A 19,204-nucleotide genomic window follows, 5' to 3' on the forward strand; every position below is an offset into this window, starting at 1 on the left:
TTACCATTTGTTATATGTAGCGCTTCTCTTCCTTCTTCCAACTCAAGAATTACATGCTACAGAGGCATTATAAAGTTCTTATGTTTTAAAACTGATCTTGTCATCTGCTCCTGAGGTTTCCCACATCTGTTTCTTTTTGCCTTACATAAGCAGACTGATATTAGTAACTGCTATCTTGCATTTGTTTCATGTTGTTTCAAGTTATTCAATATATCTTTACTGTCACGACGTTCTCAGTTTGCAGTGAATCTCAGTTTCTTTATTTGGTCTTCTATCTCCTAATTTTACTCCTATCCATAATTTAATACATCTCATATGAGCAGCTTTTATTCTCTTTTTCCGCTTTTTCTCCTAACACGAAAGTTAACTTGCAAAAGTTAAATTTCGCTTATCTGTTATATTATTTAGTTGTAACTGAAAGGATCTTCTCATTTTGTTTTTAAAATCTGTCTTCCTTCTAGTATTACACAATCTTCCTTCTCTACCTTCATTTAGTTTATCAGATATTTTACATCAAATTTGTTTAATGTAACATAAATATTTATAATTATTTTCATTCTTGCAAGTATTTTCGCTATATACCCATTCCTTTAGATGTTTGCCTGAAATTTTATTTTACTCAACTCCACTGCTTTGTTTAACCCTCTCTGTAAGTTAATTTCTGATACAAGCAAAATTGGTTATCAGCATTTGTCAGATGAGTGATATCCTGTTCATCTGAAATCTTAATTCTTCAATGTTCTGCCTGCTATTACACTGATTACCATAAAGTCCATTGAAAATTTAATGGAAATTTAGTGAAAACAACGACTATCAAAAATACTTAATGAAATAACTTGAGAAGTTCTGAAAAGGCATCTACGTTTATACTAACATAACAAACTCAACAGAATGACAATATGCACGAAGTGATGCTGCTATATAAAGGAAACGATTCTGGTAAAGATTCCCTGTAAGAAAAATGACTTATTCAAAGGTAACTAAGCTCAATATCTTAAGAAGTTCTCAAAAGAGAAGTATATTTATATGAAGCTACTAAATTTAATAGAGTAACAATATGCACAAAGCAGTGATATTGTCTAGAAGCAAAAGTCCCTATAACAACAAAGTTTTTCAAAAATACTTACATCTCTTTGCTTTCAGTTTCCTTCAGTCACAGCTTTACTAATCATTTCAGTTGGTGGTCAGGTGATTTGGCCCTCAGATATAAAATAAACCCTGACAAACACTTTGTAATTCTCTACAACCAAATTCTCAAATGTTTTCAAAGTACATTTTGTAATGGGCAGAAACCTTGAAATGAACAGTGCCAATCTATAGCTACAGTTTCCATATTTAACTTTTCCATTGATCTACTCTAATAGTTTTGACTGCACATATTATATTTTTATTAAGGTTATGTCTTTCTTTATTTGTGTATGAATGTTCTCTGTTTGAAGAATGAATTGTAAAACTCTTATTCCTATCCTTATTATATTATATTCTGACGCTATTATGCTTCATGGTGCTGGATGTTTCTTCTCGCTTGACTGGAATTTATAGCAGAGCCGCACAGTGAAGAAATAGACGATCTCAACCAAACTTAGGATGCTGAAACCCAAGTAGAGCCCAAGAAGTCCTCCACAGCTTGCTGAAAATATGAACCAATGTATAAGGTAGAAATTATTTTAAATATAAAACATAAGTTTATCATAAATACATACAAATATGCATGCACTGCTCTGAAAGCAAACCTTGGCAACCATATCATGGAGGAGGGTTACGTGTACAGCAATGGCAAACAGGGCAATGGTGCACTTAAGACAAGGTGCGAGGTATTGTGCTGAAGGCTGCATGACACTGGGGTGGAAATGAGCCAGAGCCAAGAACTATTCCCTCAGGGCACAAGGTAGCATCTTCTATTATCTCTGCCTCACAACCAAGTGGGGCACTGTGAGCTTGCAGGTATCCATTAATCATGGAATCATTTACAGTGGCCAAGAAAACAACGAACCATTTCCTAGCAACATGGGGGGAGGGATGCATAGACATACAGCAAGGCAATCTCCAAAGCCTACTTTTATATTTTGAAAATAAGGGCATTAGACTAAAACAGGCCATATAAATTCAACATCTAGTAGGGAGGCTCCTAGAACAAAAATAGTTTGAGACTTTTTATTGGGGGGCTGGGAGCTCTTGTGCATCATTAAGGTGCTGGAACTACCAGTGAACCAGCAGATGAGTATTCAGTCAAGTGCAGGTAGGGACAACTTGTAAGAAACCTGCCTGGAGTAACATCAAGAATCTCTCTTTTGGGAGCATACCTGCAGAAGAAGGTCTTAGAGAGACAGCCTCAGGAGTAGGCAGGCTTCACTTAGTAATGAACAGATTGTTTGGGTGCAATAGAAGAAAGCTGAAGAAGGGTAGGACAGGCCAATGAGGAAGAGGGAGTGTGCAGCAGCTGGGGCACCACAGAACACACAAGAAGGGAGAAAACCTGATTTGGATCTCTAAGAAGTCTAAGTCTGTAGATGGAGTCCCCAAGATAAAGGTGAGACCTCCAAAAGGCCAAGTGACCTAGGAACCCAGGGACCTATAGGGAGGTTTTGAAAAGTGTCAAAATAGCTGTCATTAGAGAAAACCATCCTGAGGAGAAGCTCATGAGATCTCATCCTCAAAGAACTGGAAGGAGTGTTTCATGGGACTCCCAAAGAGCAACTGATAGAGGGTACACTATTATGTGTGTGTGTGTGTGTGTGTGTGGGTGGGTGTTTGTATGCGTGCGCGCGCATTGAAAGTACAGTCAGACACATAGCAATAGCTTTTGGGCCTTCCATGACATTGAGGGAGTGTTTGACAGAACCTCTTTTTGAGAAAAAACATAGGCTCCTGAAAGGCATGGTGTTGGGCCCACTATTTGTCAGTGGATCTACTTTTTGCAACAAAGTGTCAGGGAAAACCCTGATCATGGTTAGAGGTTGCGTGCAATGTGCATTATCACACTCTGATGTGGATTCTGGCTATGGAAAATCTTCTATGGCTGCTCAGTGGAAATAATTGTTATTCAGTAGAATATACAGATGACATTGCAATTCTAATAAACAAGGAATTCCCTCAGAGGTGTCACAAACTACTCTGGGCATTGTACAGCAGTGGTGTGATAAGAAAAAAACTGTATAATCCCTCCCAAAAACAAATGGCAGTAATACTTTTTCCAGGAAGAGGGACATGGCTTAAGGAACCAGCTTCCTTATGTAAAAGAATCCAGCAATCACTGAAGTTAGTACTTTGGAATAACTTTTAACAGGGTGCTGACATAGAAAAAGTTGGTAGATAAGGTAGAAAACAAAGCCTTTGAACTTACAGAGGCATGTTTTGGAAAATATGGGGACTGAAACTAGAGGTGAGCAGGATTTATCAAGATTGTCAGGAATTGGATGAACGGAGACCATAAGCAACACTCAGAGTCCATAATAGGACTAAAACACGCAAAGGGTTTCCTTCAAGGACCCAATCAACGAAGGACTGGAGAACTAATAGAACTAAGTAGGAACCAGTTGAGATGTGTGATAACACTACTGAAAACTGTTACCTGAACACTGTTACCTGAAAAAGCACTCTTCATATTGGTAGTACCATAACTTTNTGCAAACGGTTTCCTTCAAGGACCCAATCAATGAAGGACTGGGGAACTAATAGAACTAAGTAGGAACCAGTTCAGATGTGTGACAACACTACTGACAGGGGTGCTGTTACCTGAAAAAGCACTCTTCATATTGGTAGTACCATAACTTTAGCAATCATATTGTAACAGCTCTTACCTAAAAAGTCTGCTGGTCCATACAGCTCTCCCCGACGACTTGTCACATACTGACGTTCTTTGTAGTAGAATGCTGCTCTGGCAATTTTTTCTCTAAATAAGATACAAGCACCACAAGATCAGAACAACCAAAACAACTGAGCAAAATGCTTTTCCTATTGTTACATGGGATGAGAAATAGTAATGGATAGGACTGATTGATTTATTAGGTATATAAGCACATTCTTTTAATGACAGAAGTTAATTTTGAATAATTGAGGAAGATATACATAGACTATGGATTGGTGGAATCTGGAAAAGACAATAATAACCTACTTGGTAATATATTGGAATTTGCTTGTCCAGATTGAAGAAAGCCAGAGAAATTTCAATTAAGACTAACTGATAATCTGGAATAGAGACAGGGAGAGCACAACAGTCTGTTGCATCATGATAGTTTAATTTATTTTTCTGTAGATTACAATTGGTTTCTGTTCATATTTTTAAGTTAGATTTGTATAGCACGTTCTTAAACACTATTATTTAATACATTTAGTGAATTCTTGTCAGTAATCTGTACTCACTTTGCAGTTGTAGTTTGATTAGAACCTCTAATTTTGTCAAATGCATTCAGAGTATCCAGCCAGCTAAATTTTGCATGTGAATTTTCAACATCGTATGTGATTTCGGCGCAGGCAGGCATACAGTTGCACTTAGACAAGCCCTCGTCATCCGATGCGTAGTTTTCTAAAATATGAAATTTAAATATAAGTAGAATAATATGTGTATATGATGCCAGAGAAGCAAAAAATACAGTCAGGTAGAAAGAACAGAAATGCAGGCACAGACATATTGCTTTATGGAGACATCTGGCCTGCAAGGGAGAGGAAGGTGGCATGAGGGCTATGAAGGGGGAACTTTTGGGAAAAGGGCATGTGCCAAATATTAATAATAAGAATTTAAAACATATTGTAAAATTTGGAATGGGAAACTGTAAAAATAGTTCCAAACAATTCACATTTTTCTTTATAAGCTAATTTTCTGGCTGTGTTGTCTGTGAACAATTCCTATCATCATCCATGGAAAGAAAATATTGGACTATCATAAAGCAGTAAACTGCAGGCCATATTGGCGGAGAAAAGAGAGACAGCAACAAAATAAACTTACTGGAAAACATCTCCTGGATGTGGGCTGGATTAATCTGATACAGGACTGAGTCCAGTGGAAGCTTTAGTAGACATAGTAATGAATCTTAACGTTCCATAATAGAGGGATAACATGACTAGCTGAATGATTAGCTTCATCACAAGAAGGAGTTCTATGGAGTTATTAAAAAAACATAACAAAAATATATATATAAATATTTCTTTAAATCTTATGTAGTACAATCAATAAAACTGAACAATGTGTATGCAACCAGAGATGGCATTTGCATCCAACCAAAATAAGATAATAACCAGCAGTGTACTGGGAACACACACAGTGCGTGATAAACAACGAAAGAGGAAATAGTTCTACAGACAAGAGTAAAACTAAAAACTTCAGAATATAGTATCAACTTGTGGAATACATAATGTATGGATGAAAGAAATATAGTGCAAAACAAGGCAATGAGAGAAGGTAAACAAAATAGCAGTGACAGATGACAAGAAAGCAAGCTTAAGGGTGATTCAACACATGATGTCTAACATTAATACAACATAGTAGCACACTCTTTCCCAATCTAAAATGATATTTACATGTGCATCAAAAACACAATCTAACATAATTGTATGGACCAATTTTAGGCAGACTCCAATATAAGTTATTTCAACATAATCAAACTCTTTATATAGGAGCAAAATTAGTCTGTGCATAACCGGTACAAACTATTCTATAAATTATTTTATAAATAATTTCATAAATATATGACATTTGTAATATGGAACCATGACAGTTAGATTTCAATATTTTATAACTTTATATATTGTAACTCCTGATAATGGATCCATGAGAGCCAAAAATTGCTGCATAGCTGTTCTTTGAGTTAAATAATCTCAGTTGACACAAATGTGGATGTCAGTTATTTATTTGATTGTTGTGCTGATGAATGTATGAGAGTGATATATTGATACATACAATAGGATGCATTCCCTGAAGACATTAATGGTCATTTAAATCTAGTGTATGCTGTTGTGTAAAAGGGTTAAACGTTCACAAAATAGAGGAAAAACTGTGACAGAATATTATTATGCATCTTATCCACCCATGTTTGAAAATGATAACTGGTTGTATCAGTTCCATGCTCTTCACATACTAAAAAGTTCCTTGTCTCCAGTAGTGTGGTGTCAATACATAATGACAGACATAATGGAAATATAATAAGTATGGCTTCTGTAAGTAACAATTTAAGTTACTGAAGTATCTATAGTCGTAGAAATTGATGATGTGTTTGATTGTGAATAAGGAAGAGCAAAGGATCTGGGAGAACACTGTTGTGGTATATTTTAAGGTAAGTACCAAAACATTTACTGGAAGGCACAAAAAACAAACTACAAACAATTTGTATTTGAAGAGTTCTGTCTCCTGTGGCACAAGGTTTTGCTCACTGCCTGCTTCACGTTTCTTGCTTGGATTACTTTTTGAACCTGAAGATGGAGGTGATATGTTCCTCTAAAATGTGATTGACTTTGACTGGACTATATTACCTTATATCCAAGAAAGTAGAACTCATTAACTGAAAGATTGTTTCTAGAATATATGAAGGTATTTTAAAAAATCTCCCATTGATTGACAGGCAGTTCTTTTAAATTTGTTGCTATATGTTCTGAATGTGGCTGTCTTTCTTACTCACGTAGTTTCCTCAACTCTCCTCTTCTCATGAGTAATACAATTGAAGAAAACAATTACATGCATTGTTTTACTACATGACTTTAGGAGTAAACATTATTACCTAACACCTCTTTCATGCACTGGTTCTTTCCTGGACCACAAATTGGAGTGTTTTTATCTCCTGGAAAGATGCAGCAGAGATAATATTATTAATTTATGAGACATCTATTTTTAAATGGTGACATGTATAATTATTTTGCTGGGGGTACGGAGTAGTGTAGTTGATTGGGGCACTATGTTATGAACCATAAGGTTGCAGTTTTGATTCCAGTTAGGTCATTGGATTTTTTAATTGACCTAATCCCTCCAGTCATACTATGGACCTGGTGTTGACTTAGCCTCTAACAGAAATGAGTATCAGGAACCTTCTTGGGGTTAAAGAGTGGGTGGTGCATAAGGACGACAACCTCACTGCCATCTGTGAGCAGCTGACTGTCTAGAAAAATGTGAGATTCTCAACATCTCAAAATCCTGTGGGCCTCCACAGCCTGTTACAGAGATAGCTTTACCTTTGTCCACCAAGAAAGTCTATTTGTTTGGTGGAGTTTCATGTAGGTGTAGATCATAGTGCATGTATTCCTACATCAGCCATTGTAATGTAAATAGAAATACTGCATGTTACTTAATCTAACACTGCTTGTCTCTAGAACCTTATATTTATGAATTACTAGCTGATATACCTGGCAATGCCCAGGCATAATGTACACATATAATTAGGAAGTGTATTCCAGCAAACCGGGATGGCAAAGTCGGTATAGCAACTGGCTACAGGCTGGCCAGCCAAGGGGTAGGAGCTTGAGTCACAGTAGGGGCAATTTTTTTTCCCTCCACGTCATACAAACAAGTTCTGGGGCCTACTCAGACTCTTGTACAATGGTTACTGAGTGCTCCTTCTCCAGGGGTAGAGCGGCCAGGGCGTGAAGCTGACCACTGACCTCCAACTAGTGCCGAGGTAAAAAATATGTAAATATACATCTACTCCCCTATATATCTTCATGGCCTAGTGTTTAATTACGTACTTAAGCGAAGTGAACATTTTACTTTCATTTTTGGAAGACTGAAAATGAAGTATCTCAAAGTCTTTAAGAGATAAACCTACAGAGTAAGGTGCTTTTTTCTCAAGCGGTTAGTTGCTGGCTTCCCACTACGATGGCACAGGTTCGATCCTGGGTCTGGTCAAGTGGGATTTGTGGTGGACAAAGTGGCGCTGGTGCGGCTTTTCTCCGAGTACTTCGGTTTCCCCTGCCAATCTTCATTCCACCAAATTCTCCATCATCATAATCACCCGGGGCAGGTACAATAGGCCAATCAGTGGCCTCAGTGCTGAGTGGACCAAGCTGGACAACCCCCCACTAGCGAAATGCAAGAGCTATGGCATGGCCTTTACCACTGTGCTAAATTTGGTTAAAATATGAGGAACAGTATTAAAATATATAAAAAAATAAATCACTCTTCTTTATATGTATAAGAGAAGAGATAATCAAATAGACTGTGGGAGTTTTTGACATCGTTTCATTGGTTTAGGATCCTGGATGCGGACAATTCTATGAAGGAACTCACGTGGCATATAATACGCAACACAACCACAATTTTTCAATGTGTAGTTTGTGTAACACTCAGAATCACAGTTTTCTTGCGTATATATGCTGAAATGCAGCAGATGGCGTTCTGTGGTGAAAAAGCATTGTCTCCTTTCTGGTGGATAGCTTCTCAATTCTGCACTTGTGCTCATCACATTAGGCTTAATACCAATCACAACATCTCTGTCCAGAGGCACTCTGAAATATTGGTTCACCACATTTGGGAAGTCAGTCGGATTATGTAATAGTGCCTGAAACAGAAGCATTCGGCTTACTTATGTCGGGACTATATTCAACCGAATCAGCAGAGTGCTGTCCCGGCACGACATCAGATTAGTGGGACTGCCTCCTAAGAAATTATCTAGCTTCCTCCTTCCAGTCAAAGATAGCCTGGGACTAAGGACACTGGATGTATACAGAATCCCCTGCGAGTGTGGTAAGGTCTATATTGGGCAGATGGCCCGTTCCATGGACACGAGGTTGAAGGAACATCAGCGGCACATCCGTCTCGAACATCCAGACAAGTCAGCTGTGGCTGAATAGAGCATCGATTTGGGACACGGCATTCAGTTTCAAAATACCTCCATCCTCGCCACCAAGACCCGATATATGGATCGCATCATTAGGGAGGCCATTGAGATTGAACTCCATCCCGACAATATGAACAGAGAGGTGGGGTTTTGTCTCAGCAAGTCATGGAAGCCTCTTATCTGTTCCCTCAAGAAACCTCTGGGACATGACGCCAGATACACAAGACCACGCAAGTCCGTGTCCGACACACATAGCAACCCCAAAGCTTAAAGGTTGATGCCCTCCCATTAACCTTGCCTTTCTTCACCGACACAGTATTCCATACCTACTCAGGCCTGTCACCTGCTGGCCTACCTCCCCAGAACCTTCCCCTCTACTCTCTTCTGATTTCCCATATAGCCCCTCTCTCCCTTCTCTTCCTGCTTTTATACAGTTTGACTCGACATTACCCTGTGAGCCTTTGCTCATGCCGGTTCCTCGTTTGCGAAGATTCTCCTTTTTTCTTCTACCCTGAAGATGGAGGTGATAAGTTCCTCCAAAACGTCGGTTAACACAATATCTACATGGCGCCACATCCCACAAGACTGCTTTCTTCATAGTCACCGCCATGAAAACCTCTAATCTTACATACTTAGAACAAATTCAAACTGAGGAAAAAAATACATATACAGTATCCATCAGGACATCCCAGTGATAGAGAAAATTTGGAGATATGCTTATACATGTGAGAATAGTTCTTAAATGGACATCAGAGAAGTAGTTTGTGAAGGTATTGACTTAATTCTGTAGGTTTTATTGCTGAAAATGTGCATTCTATGTGTGAAATTACATCCAATTGTTTGATAAAAGTGCGCCCTCCCGCACGCACATGCACACACAAAATTTATAATTTATTATCTGAGATCATCTGTCTATATATTGTTAAATAAACAAAGAATTAGAGATCTGCAAACCGTTTGCCAAGACATTTGATGTACAAATGTGATTCTAACTTTTATAATGGAAGTATTATACTTACCTTAACCCCATGGATAGAGAAACTACATAATGGATTAATGTTCTCATTTTCCATATAGATGAATATAGTGAGGCCTGAGTAGGCTCCAGCATCCAGAGCTCGACGTGGAAATGCTTCATTTGCTTTATTATCAGGGAAACCACCCTCAAGACTCCAGTTTGAAGTTTCACCATGATCTAAATGCTTGTCTTCTCTTTGAATCCTAAAAAAGATACAGAGATAAATTGTGGTGCTAAAGATTGTTTTCCCATATGGAACCTGTCGTAAAGATTTCTTAAAATAGCTAATTAACCCAGTCCATGTCACACAAAGATATCTTGCTTGGAAATACTGGGCCTTCTAGTACAAGATCATTTAGTGCTCAAGGATTAAAGAAATCTCTCTTGCCATCACTCAAAAATATGAGCTATCTATTTGCAGCTTTCTACAAGAGAAACTACATTCCATAGAAATGTACTAGTAAATTTTCAGTTTTGTACTGATTTGTACTTGTTAGTGCAAGGAACCTTTTTATTTGAATACTAACAAATTGTCATAACAATTTTCCACCTTGAAAACCAATTTTTAATCAAGGAAGTATCATACAATTGATAGCATCTCTTATTCCTTAAAACCTATTATTAAATCAAGGGTGCATCCTACAGCAGATGCCATTTTAGATTCATTGAAGAATGGTATTTACCAAATACATAAAGATTGCTCAAAATTCAGGAACTATATCCACAGACCACAGTCCATCTTGACAAGATAATGTGGTAAAATTTAAAAGATTGAGTCCATATCTCGAAATCATATTACTTATTTAATCTGTCCAAATATTATCCTTTGATCTACAACTTTGTTTTCAAGTAACCACATTCTTTTAGGGTTTGCAGCAAATGATGTATTCATTTCTCATCATTCCCATCCATGTTCCATGCCCCAATCCATCTCATCCTCCCTGATTTTGTTAACATAGTGATGTCTGGTGAAGAGTACAAATTATGAAATTTATTATTATGGAATTTTGTTCAAACTCTTTGTACCTCCTTTCTCTTAGGTCCAAATATATTTCTAAGCACTCTGGTGGTAAACTGGCTGCTTCATCTGAAATGGACTCCAGACTGTATCAATGAAAAACATTACATATTACAGCAGACAATTTTCTGTTGTATGTTCATTGTTCACTTTATTTCCACATTAAACAACTCCTTAGGCCTATTCGAGGTTGACTTTATTGTGGCTTTTGTTCTGCATATTTTGGATTAAGGCATGTTTCTGTTCAATTTAGGTTCCTTCCTGGGTACTGTTTGGTGTGCATGCTGTTGCTAGACACCCACTGCTTTTGCCTTTTTCCACACAGTCCTTGCTGTCTTTGAACTCTGCTATCCAGCAAAACACGGTTCTGCGATGTGGTACTGCTTCCACACATACGGCTGCTAACCTCGTGTGAATATGTGAAGCAGCCACTCCTTCCCTCCAGAGAAACCACACAGTCCATTGTTGCCCATGATCGCCCGTGATTGTCTGAGCGTTGTCCACAACTGCACCTGCACACCGCCACGAATGACGTAGCACTGTTCGACCTGTGCGCAGTAGCAACATCATCTCGTGGCCTTAGGCGGCAATATAGTATGTCTTCCCACATACACCGACTCGCATTTGACACTGCTACTTTTCTGGAGTTATGGAGGGAGTATCAATAATTTTTGAACGACCTAAATAAATTGAACAAATTCGTCTGTTCACTGTGTACTTCACTTGTGCATCCAGTCTCACACTATGAGTCTACACATTCTTCTAAGTCACATTTTAAACCAAGGCAATCAAGATCAGAATTGTTCCATAAGATACCATCTTTTGCCCCATCAGGTGCATTTGTAATGCAACATTGCTTGAATGCCTGTTCCACAGTTCTTCCTGAGATCTTCTTCCAAGGGGCCTAGACCAATTCTGCAAGTTTTGAGCAGATGACATCTAGAATGTACTGGATGGTGTTGATGTCACTGGAAAGTTTACAGATAACAACTATGCCTTTTAGGGGACCCGTACACACATGAGTCTGGCTCGCTAGTCTGACTCGGTTCTGTTTCCAATGAGCCAAACTCATCTGTGTGTGGGTTGCCATGCTCATACGTGTGTGGTGAAGTTAATCCGAGCCCGGCTCCTCGCCGAGCCGAACTTGCGATCCAGACTCGTATGTGTATGGGACGCCTTAGTCCACTCTTAAAAATAATTAATTTAATCTTCACTTCTTCAGCCAAGTGTCCATGAAAGGCAACGAGGACCAACAGATTTAATTGGTTATGTATAACTGCAGGGCACCTTTCCCAGACGCTTTTCACCTAACAGGCAATCAGATCAGTTGTCATCTATCCATTTCTTGTGCACACATACTGATGTTTTTAGGGAACATCTCTCTTTCCCATGGTGATAAGAAACTCTGTCAACAAAGTATGTGCAACAAGACCTACTGGCATTTAATTGAACTACTAATGATAGAGAAGTTATGGAGGGTACAAAGCTGAAGGGAGGACAAAAAGAAAAACAATATAGAAAGGAAAAAAAAGAAAGGGGCGTGAGGAAGTCAAAGGGGAAAGGAAAGAAGGAAGAATAAATCAAAGAAAGAAAGAAAAAAATAATATGAAAATGTGTTCAGTTGAACGATAATTTAGTTCGAAATGGAAATACTTGGAGGACCCTTGAGATTCCATAACATGAAAGTGTCCCTGCAGTAGGCAGGGATTTTTCTCTAGTGGTCTACTCACGTGCCATTGTTAAACAGCTCAGTGGAACTGAGAATGTTGAATGTGTAGCATAGTCCATTATCTGTCAGAACTGAAGTAAAGATATCTGAGCAGCTTTCCAAGATTCCTCTCCAGTAACATTCGAACATTACTTCATCTATTTCCGGTGCAACCTGAAAGCAGATATCTTCCTAGGTTTTGAAGGAATATATATATAGGGAGGTTAATATCCAAAATGTTTACATTTCCATAAGTGCATATATATTTCAATTAGCAATGTGTACTATGGTTGGTGAACTCACGATATTGGGACTTCTGTAACGTCATGTTACTTCGCTGTCTTTCAGTATGGTATTAATCAATTACATAATTTTATTTTCTCTTATTGGCTCTGAGATCTAGGTCAGTCATCTGTCCAGTGTGTAATATGAACTCCTAGTGTGACGATTGGAACATGAATCTGTGCGCTCACGTTCGACTAATGCCATAATTTACAGTGCATGCAAATTTATAGTGCAGAGTTTAAACTATGGGGCAACATTTTCCTTACCTTAACTTTATTCCCGCCAATCAACCGATAGAGCCAATGGGACAGATTCTGCTAAGTCTGCCGTGATATGATATGTTTATTTCTTATAATATTTGTACTATTTTGTGCAATATTTTTTTATGAGGGAAAGCAAAAAATTAAAGACAGTTTATTTTCCTTCAAAAGGAAATTTGGTAGCAGGGGAAAAGATGTCATATAAATTGTGGTATATGGAATTTCCCTTATTTGCACCCAATTTGTTTTAATTGTCTTTTCAGCAATGAAAATACTGTGTTGCAATTTTGACGGAAGATAAACAATGGATGCTAACTGTGATACAATATTTAACATAGCTTCTCCCTTAATAGACTGCAACAGAGAAGGACAGTATTTTGTAATGCCTTTTACTGTCAAAGGACATGCAATCTAGAAAGCCAGTTGAATATTATTGAATATTATAACTGTACTCGTATGAGCCAGAAGAATGTGTACAGCCAGCTAGAAAGGTTCAAAGAATGGATATTCTAGGTGGCCATCAACTATAATGTGCTGAATTTAAGGAGCAGATTAGAATATCCAGGATAATGAACGAAGCCTCTCCGAAGAATCTGCATCCTCAGTGTGCAGAAATCAATGGATTAATGTGGTGCAAACACAGAAACAACCTTGTTTAGAACACCCTTCCTTACATGTCACTCACTCATGGAGCTGAGCCCTTCTTGAGAAGCCGTCAATTGTGCAGCTACTCAAGCATTTCCCAGCATTTTATGGGACCTGAAGGTTCATTACTGTGTTCACAAGAGACTCCTGAACCAGGTCAATCCAATCCATACCATCCCATACCATACAATGTTAATATTATCCACCCACCTACAGATTAACCTATATATTGGCCTCTTTCTCTCTGGATTTCCCACTAGTATCCCATATGCATTCAGCTTCTTCCGCATTCGTACTACATGCCCTGCCCATCTTGTCATCCTCGACTTGATCATTCTAATTATAGGAAATATCATTTATATTTACCTCCTCGATGAATTTAATCGCTCTGTTGTCTACTGTGTCATTTCCGTTTGATTCAAAGTCTTCTATATCGCACACCAGTCTTGAATAAAGCAGTTTCTCACGTCTGAAATGGAATATACTGTATATATGAATGAATGAATTGCCATATAACCTTTCGTACGACAGTAAGAGGTCTGACAATAAAGTTCGCGAACTTGCCACCTTGTGCTTGCCGTGGCAGCATGGGACAGAAATCTCAGTATGGTTTGGATACGTTGGCATATCAGCGTTTCACAGCTATGTTGTTGTTGATCTATGACAGTCTCTTTCTGAGTGGCGTCTATTATTGTCTGAATTTCCAAAATTGTGTTGAAGCGAACATTAGGCCTAGCATCGGTGCATAACATTCCAAGGGGTGTACTTTGAAGGCGCCCACGTTGATTATTAAGCAATGAGATATGTAACAGCTTCATCGCTATGAGTTCGCGAACTTTATTGTCAGACCACGTAAGTAATAATATTGTGGCACTTTATTTGGGCTTTATCACTGTCTGTGATGAAGATTACCTTTACCTGGCAGGCTCTACAGAGTAAGCTTCATTTGTTATGAAAACTGAGACCGAAGGAATTTCTAGAATATTATATTTTAATTCATTTTAAACGAACACACTCCAATTAAATATCATAACAACAGTAGTGTGTCTTCTTTATGGCTTGAAATATGTTATTTCACTACTTCAGTTCCTCTACTAAAAACATTTATCTTATGGTATTAGCGCAGTCGGTATAGCGACTAGCTACGGTCTGGACGACCGAGGGGTGGGATTTCGAGTCCCTGTAGTGTCAAAAATTTTCTCTTCTCCACGTCATCCAGATCAGCTCCGGGGTCCACCCAACCTCCTATTCAATGTATAAAGGGGGCTCTTTCCCTAGGGGTAAAGAGGCCGTGGCGTGAAGGTGACCACTCACCTCCAGCTAGTGCCGATGTCAAGAAAATATGGATCTGTACATCAACTCCTCCATATGCTTTCATGGCGTAGTGCTTAATTAGGCAAGCAAAGGACAACTTCACCGATACCTTTTACAAGGAATAGAAGCGGTTTTGCATTGATAGTTTGTTGTGTTTAATTCCTTAATTATTTCCGTATGGGTTCCTTTGCATCGCTTTTGTGTAACATATCACCGTCCTTCTTGGGTCAAAAATAAATTTGTGTTCAACAACAGTGACTTCTTCTTTAAGTTAATTTAGCCTATTTAGATCTGTGAACATAATTGGAAACACGCCCTGGCCCATATTTGGAGCCATAGGAGTTTCTATCAAGCCCAGTTGTAAATTTATTTTCTTTTTATTGCCCCACTTTAAATACTGAACGTTTTTATTCTGGCGCTTTATTGTTGAAATTCTAAACTAAATGGATAGAGACGATACTGAACGCTGTCAGTGCTATGGATCTGTATGTTTAGCGACAATTTCAATTGTTGAAGTTTAATGCTTACTCTTCGTCTGTTTTGTTATCCTTGAGGAGTGTCGATGAAACACTGAACGAAGTATTCTTCACTTTGACCTGTGGACAAATTGTGATCGCTGGGAAGGGGATGTTCCATACGGGGGTTGGGACGTCAGCAAAGGACACGAGCACAGGCGAAGTATTCCATCTTATCCATATTTTGAATATGAAATGGGCCACCACAGCCGTGCTGATGAGGAATGAAATCAGCCAGAATATCCTGCAACATAATCAGCATTCTTTTTTTCATTGTAATATTATGGCACAAGATAACACTCGTAGGAGGGACCAAACAAAGCAGGTGTTTCCCACCCCTCACCTGACGACGGAAACAGATCCAGTTTCCGAAACGTCGTGTTATCTAGTTTTTAGAATATCGGACGATGGATAAAATACAAAAACCCAATAATTAAATGCCGACTTTTTTTTATTGCTAGTGGGGTGGGACTAAGTCCCTTGTACTGCGGCCACTTCTGGCCTATTGTACCAGCCCCAGATGATAGGTGAGGGTGATTGTGGAGCAATTTGTGGAATGAAGATTGGCAGGGGAAACCGAAGTACTCGGAGAAAACCTGCCACAGCACCTCTTTGTCCACCACAAATCCCACTTCACCAGACCCGGGATCGAACCCGGGCCGCCGCGGTTGGAAGCCAGCGACTGAGCTATGGAGCGGCGAAATGCTGACTTAGTTTGTCAACTTTTTGTGAACATGACCCTTACCTATGATTTGTATAAAAGCAGAGAGTATTTTGCCCAGACGAGTAATTAACAGAGCTGTAAGAAGATCTATGTTCTCACAGCTTCGGCTGTGGACAATACAGTCTTCTAGTATATAATACCATGTGGTCTGGTATAAGTTCACAGATGCTTCGGAGGAACATAGTACTTCCATATTCACGGTCGAATATTAGTCAGCATGAAGCAGGAGACGAACAAAGGCTTTGTTTGGCTTGCACACTGAGGCAGTATGTTCCTCTGAAATTTCGGCGAAATTCTACCCGACTGTTCGGTGTCAAACCCTTCACTAAGAGATCGTGCTACCACGCTTACCTCTCTGACGCGTGTCTGTGGTTCTCGCCTATATACCGCAAGCCATGGAGGCTTGTGGAGCAGCAGAACTCCATTGTATTGTTCCTCAGCAAGTCGAACAGTCCATTCGGTTTGCGCCATTTATTGTCTTCCTCGATGTCCATCACGAAATCATCGCATTTTTTGGACGTCGTGCGTCGCGTGGCCTGAGGAGACCCCAACTTGCACGTCATGTCACTGAATGCTACGGAAGTAGAACACGTGAAACAAACTGTTAACAGGACCATGATAACCTACGCTCCGAAAATTCCTCTTCCGTCAGGCATTGTCTGAATAGGAATTAATCAAAGCTTGTCGAAATAGTAACCTTATATGTACATAGCAGGAACTAGCTGTGGTCTTCCTCAGGCATGAAACTGAAGAAGAACGCATATACCCAAATGTAAATGATAAGATTACTGACGTTTCGAAACAACTTTAGTCCTCTTTCAGGGGAAAGGAAAGGATATATTATACATGTGATTATAAATAATGATCCTGAAGAAGAATGCATACAACCTCGTCGAAATGTCAAAATTACTGCTATTTTGGAATAATTAATTTCATCGTACTTCAGGAATAATCTTCAACATGGCTTTATACAGCCACTGCAGTAAGAAGAAATTTCAGAGGAATCAGCTGTCTTCTCATCCAGGAGTAGTCATTGTGAGAAGTGCATCGAACCCAAAAGAAATTGGAAAGAGAACCAATGTTTAGGGGAACTAGTTGTTCTCTTATGCAGGAATAATCCTGAAGAATAAGATATGCACCTAAGCCAAAATTAGATTACCGGCGTTTCGGAAGAACTATCTGCCTTTTTCAGAGATGGGGGAGTGCCGTGTTACAAACACGTTAAAAATCGCAATAGAATACTGATTACTAATTACATATATTTTATATAGTGACGTCTTCATAGAAACCACTTTATGCAGGCCTGGAAATTATTTTCTTCTTTCGTTCTTCATTTTTCTTCCATTTATTTCTTATTCATTTTCAACAGAAAACCGAAACACATTTATCTTAATAATGAAATAAATGTTCGAGGATCCAAACCCGTAGATTTTGAATAAGCGCTTGACTGGTGCAGGCATATTTGCGTCTTCTTCCGTGCTTTCAGAAAGGCTCATTAGTTTCATTTTCACGAAAACTATAGGCCCGACGTGGATATAACTCGATATGACAGAATGAATTGAAATTTGCTGAGCGAATCTGAGTTTGGTTCAATTGAAGAATCACTTTACGTATCTGATGAACTGGTTGACAGAATTTCGTGATATTTGATATACAAAAATGTAGGTGTATTCTTTAATGTCTGCTTAACAGAAACTGTTGCATAAGAGCGTGATCCTTATTTTCTCTTTTTTCATTTTCCATACCCTTACTTCCGCACCCCCCTTTTTTTTTAGATCCACGTTACTTATATATTTAAATGCATGTTTTGACATGTCGTTAAGTATTAATCTTTCTTAAACGTGGAGCATGCGGTATCGTAGTTGGTTGAGGCACTATGGTACAGCCGGAAGGTTGCAGGTTCAATTCTCAATGAGGTAATTAACTTTCGTTTTTTTTTTTTTTCAATTGACCAAATCCTTCCAGCCGCACTATGGCTCTGGGGTCGATTCAACCTCTAACAGAAATGAGTACCAGGAATATTCTTGAAATTTTCTTGGGGGTAAACGGCGGCCAGTGCGTAAGGCTGACAACCTTACCGCCATCTTTGAGCCGACTGTCTAGAAAATGTGGGAACCTCAACATCTCACAACATTATGGGCCTCCACGGCCTGTTACAGGGATATCTCTAGTTTATTTTTACTTACCCTTTTTTCCTTCGCGTGGCTGTGTAGCCTGGCAGATGGTTATCCGCGTCAATGATGAATGCTGTGACTCCATCTTCAGGGTAGAATAATATGCTTCAATTGGGCTTTAACGAAATCTAGTACCGATGTAATGAGAAGATTGGTAAGGACAATAGCTCTGAGTGAACCAATCAGATTAGGGAGAAGCACGAACAATTCTAAGGCCCCTGTATCACCATAACTACATCCATATTCTTCTTACTTTCCAACCCTGAAGATGGAGACAGCACATATCTCCCAAACCCTCTATCAAACTACACGTAGTCACATACTAGAAGGCAATAACCTTCACAGTTGCTGCCGTGGGAACCTCAAACCGCACGTAATACACGGAAAATGTGTGTCATAGGATTAGAGCTACTGCTTACCTGCAGGGAGCTTCGAGAAGTGGTAACTGCAGTCAAGACACGCCCTTGCAGTGTGTTTGGGCGTGCTGAATTGGAACGAGAAGCTCTGTAATTAAAGTAAGAAGAGTTACGCCCCAGAGACTTACGGAAGCCTCAGCAAAATAGCTTTAACAAACTGCACTGGTGCGTCCCTACTGCAAAATGATTTTTACTACAAAACAATGAATGCGAAATTGACAAAATCTTCTCAGACGATAAGCCTCTTCAATATTGATACTCTACGAAACGTCGAACTTCGGCTGCGATCTGATGCATATGTTCAATCATGTCGAATTTACAACATTTAATTCACCGTGAAATTTTCATTGTCTAAAGTATGAGAAAAG

The 19,204-nt window shown here is 39.0% G+C and overlaps 1 protein-coding gene across 3 annotated transcripts; it reads right to left on the bottom strand.

Moving 5' to 3' along the window:
* Nucleotides 1-38: 38 nt before the first annotated feature.
* On the bottom strand, nt 39-18,906 carry LOC111868813 (pickpocket protein 28). Of its 3 annotated transcripts, none has more exons than XM_023859820.2 (11): nt 18,840-18,906; nt 16,598-16,820; nt 15,536-15,766; nt 14,060-14,162; nt 12,526-12,677; nt 9,779-9,980; nt 8,210-8,480; nt 6,711-6,770; nt 4,363-4,525; nt 3,801-3,892; nt 39-1,630 (listed from the first exon to the last, which is right to left on the bottom strand). In XM_023859820.2, exons 2-11 carry the CDS (start codon nt 16,807-16,809, stop codon nt 1,500-1,502), a joined length of 1,617 nt encoding a protein of 538 aa, XP_023715588.1. In that variant the 5' UTR covers nt 16,810-16,820; nt 18,840-18,906; the 3' UTR covers nt 39-1,499. The 3 variants fall into 3 exon arrangements, with proteins under 3 accessions (XP_023715588.1, XP_023715586.1, XP_023715587.1); XM_023859818.2 differs by lacking the exon at nt 18,840-18,906 and adding an exon at nt 18,433-18,809; XM_023859819.2 differs by lacking the exons at nt 6,711-6,770; nt 18,840-18,906 and adding an exon at nt 18,433-18,809.
* Between the last annotated feature and the right edge of the window lie 298 nt (nt 18,907-19,204).

The sequence above is a fragment of the Cryptotermes secundus genome, unplaced genomic scaffold (genome assembly GCF_002891405.2).
Source record: "Cryptotermes secundus unplaced genomic scaffold, Csec_1.0 scaffold257, whole genome shotgun sequence".
Classification (NCBI taxonomy): domain Eukaryota; kingdom Metazoa; phylum Arthropoda; class Insecta; order Blattodea; family Kalotermitidae; genus Cryptotermes; species Cryptotermes secundus.

What these genes read in the sequence shown, in the direction of transcription:
- LOC111868813 (XM_023859818.2), bottom strand. Translation starts at nt 18,505, where the DNA reads ATGGAGTCACAGCATTCATCATTGACGCGGATAACCATCTGCCAGGCT. An exon ending in GCCACGCGAAGGAAAAAAGG is followed by an intron (nt 16,821 to 18,432) that starts GTAAGTAAAAAT and finishes CTACTTCCGTAG; the next exon opens with CATTCAGTGACATGACGTGC. An exon ending in TGTTGCGTATTATATGCCAC is followed by an intron (nt 6,771 to 8,209) that starts GTGAGTTCCTTC and finishes GCATCTTTCCAG; the next exon opens with GAGATAAAAACACTCCAATT.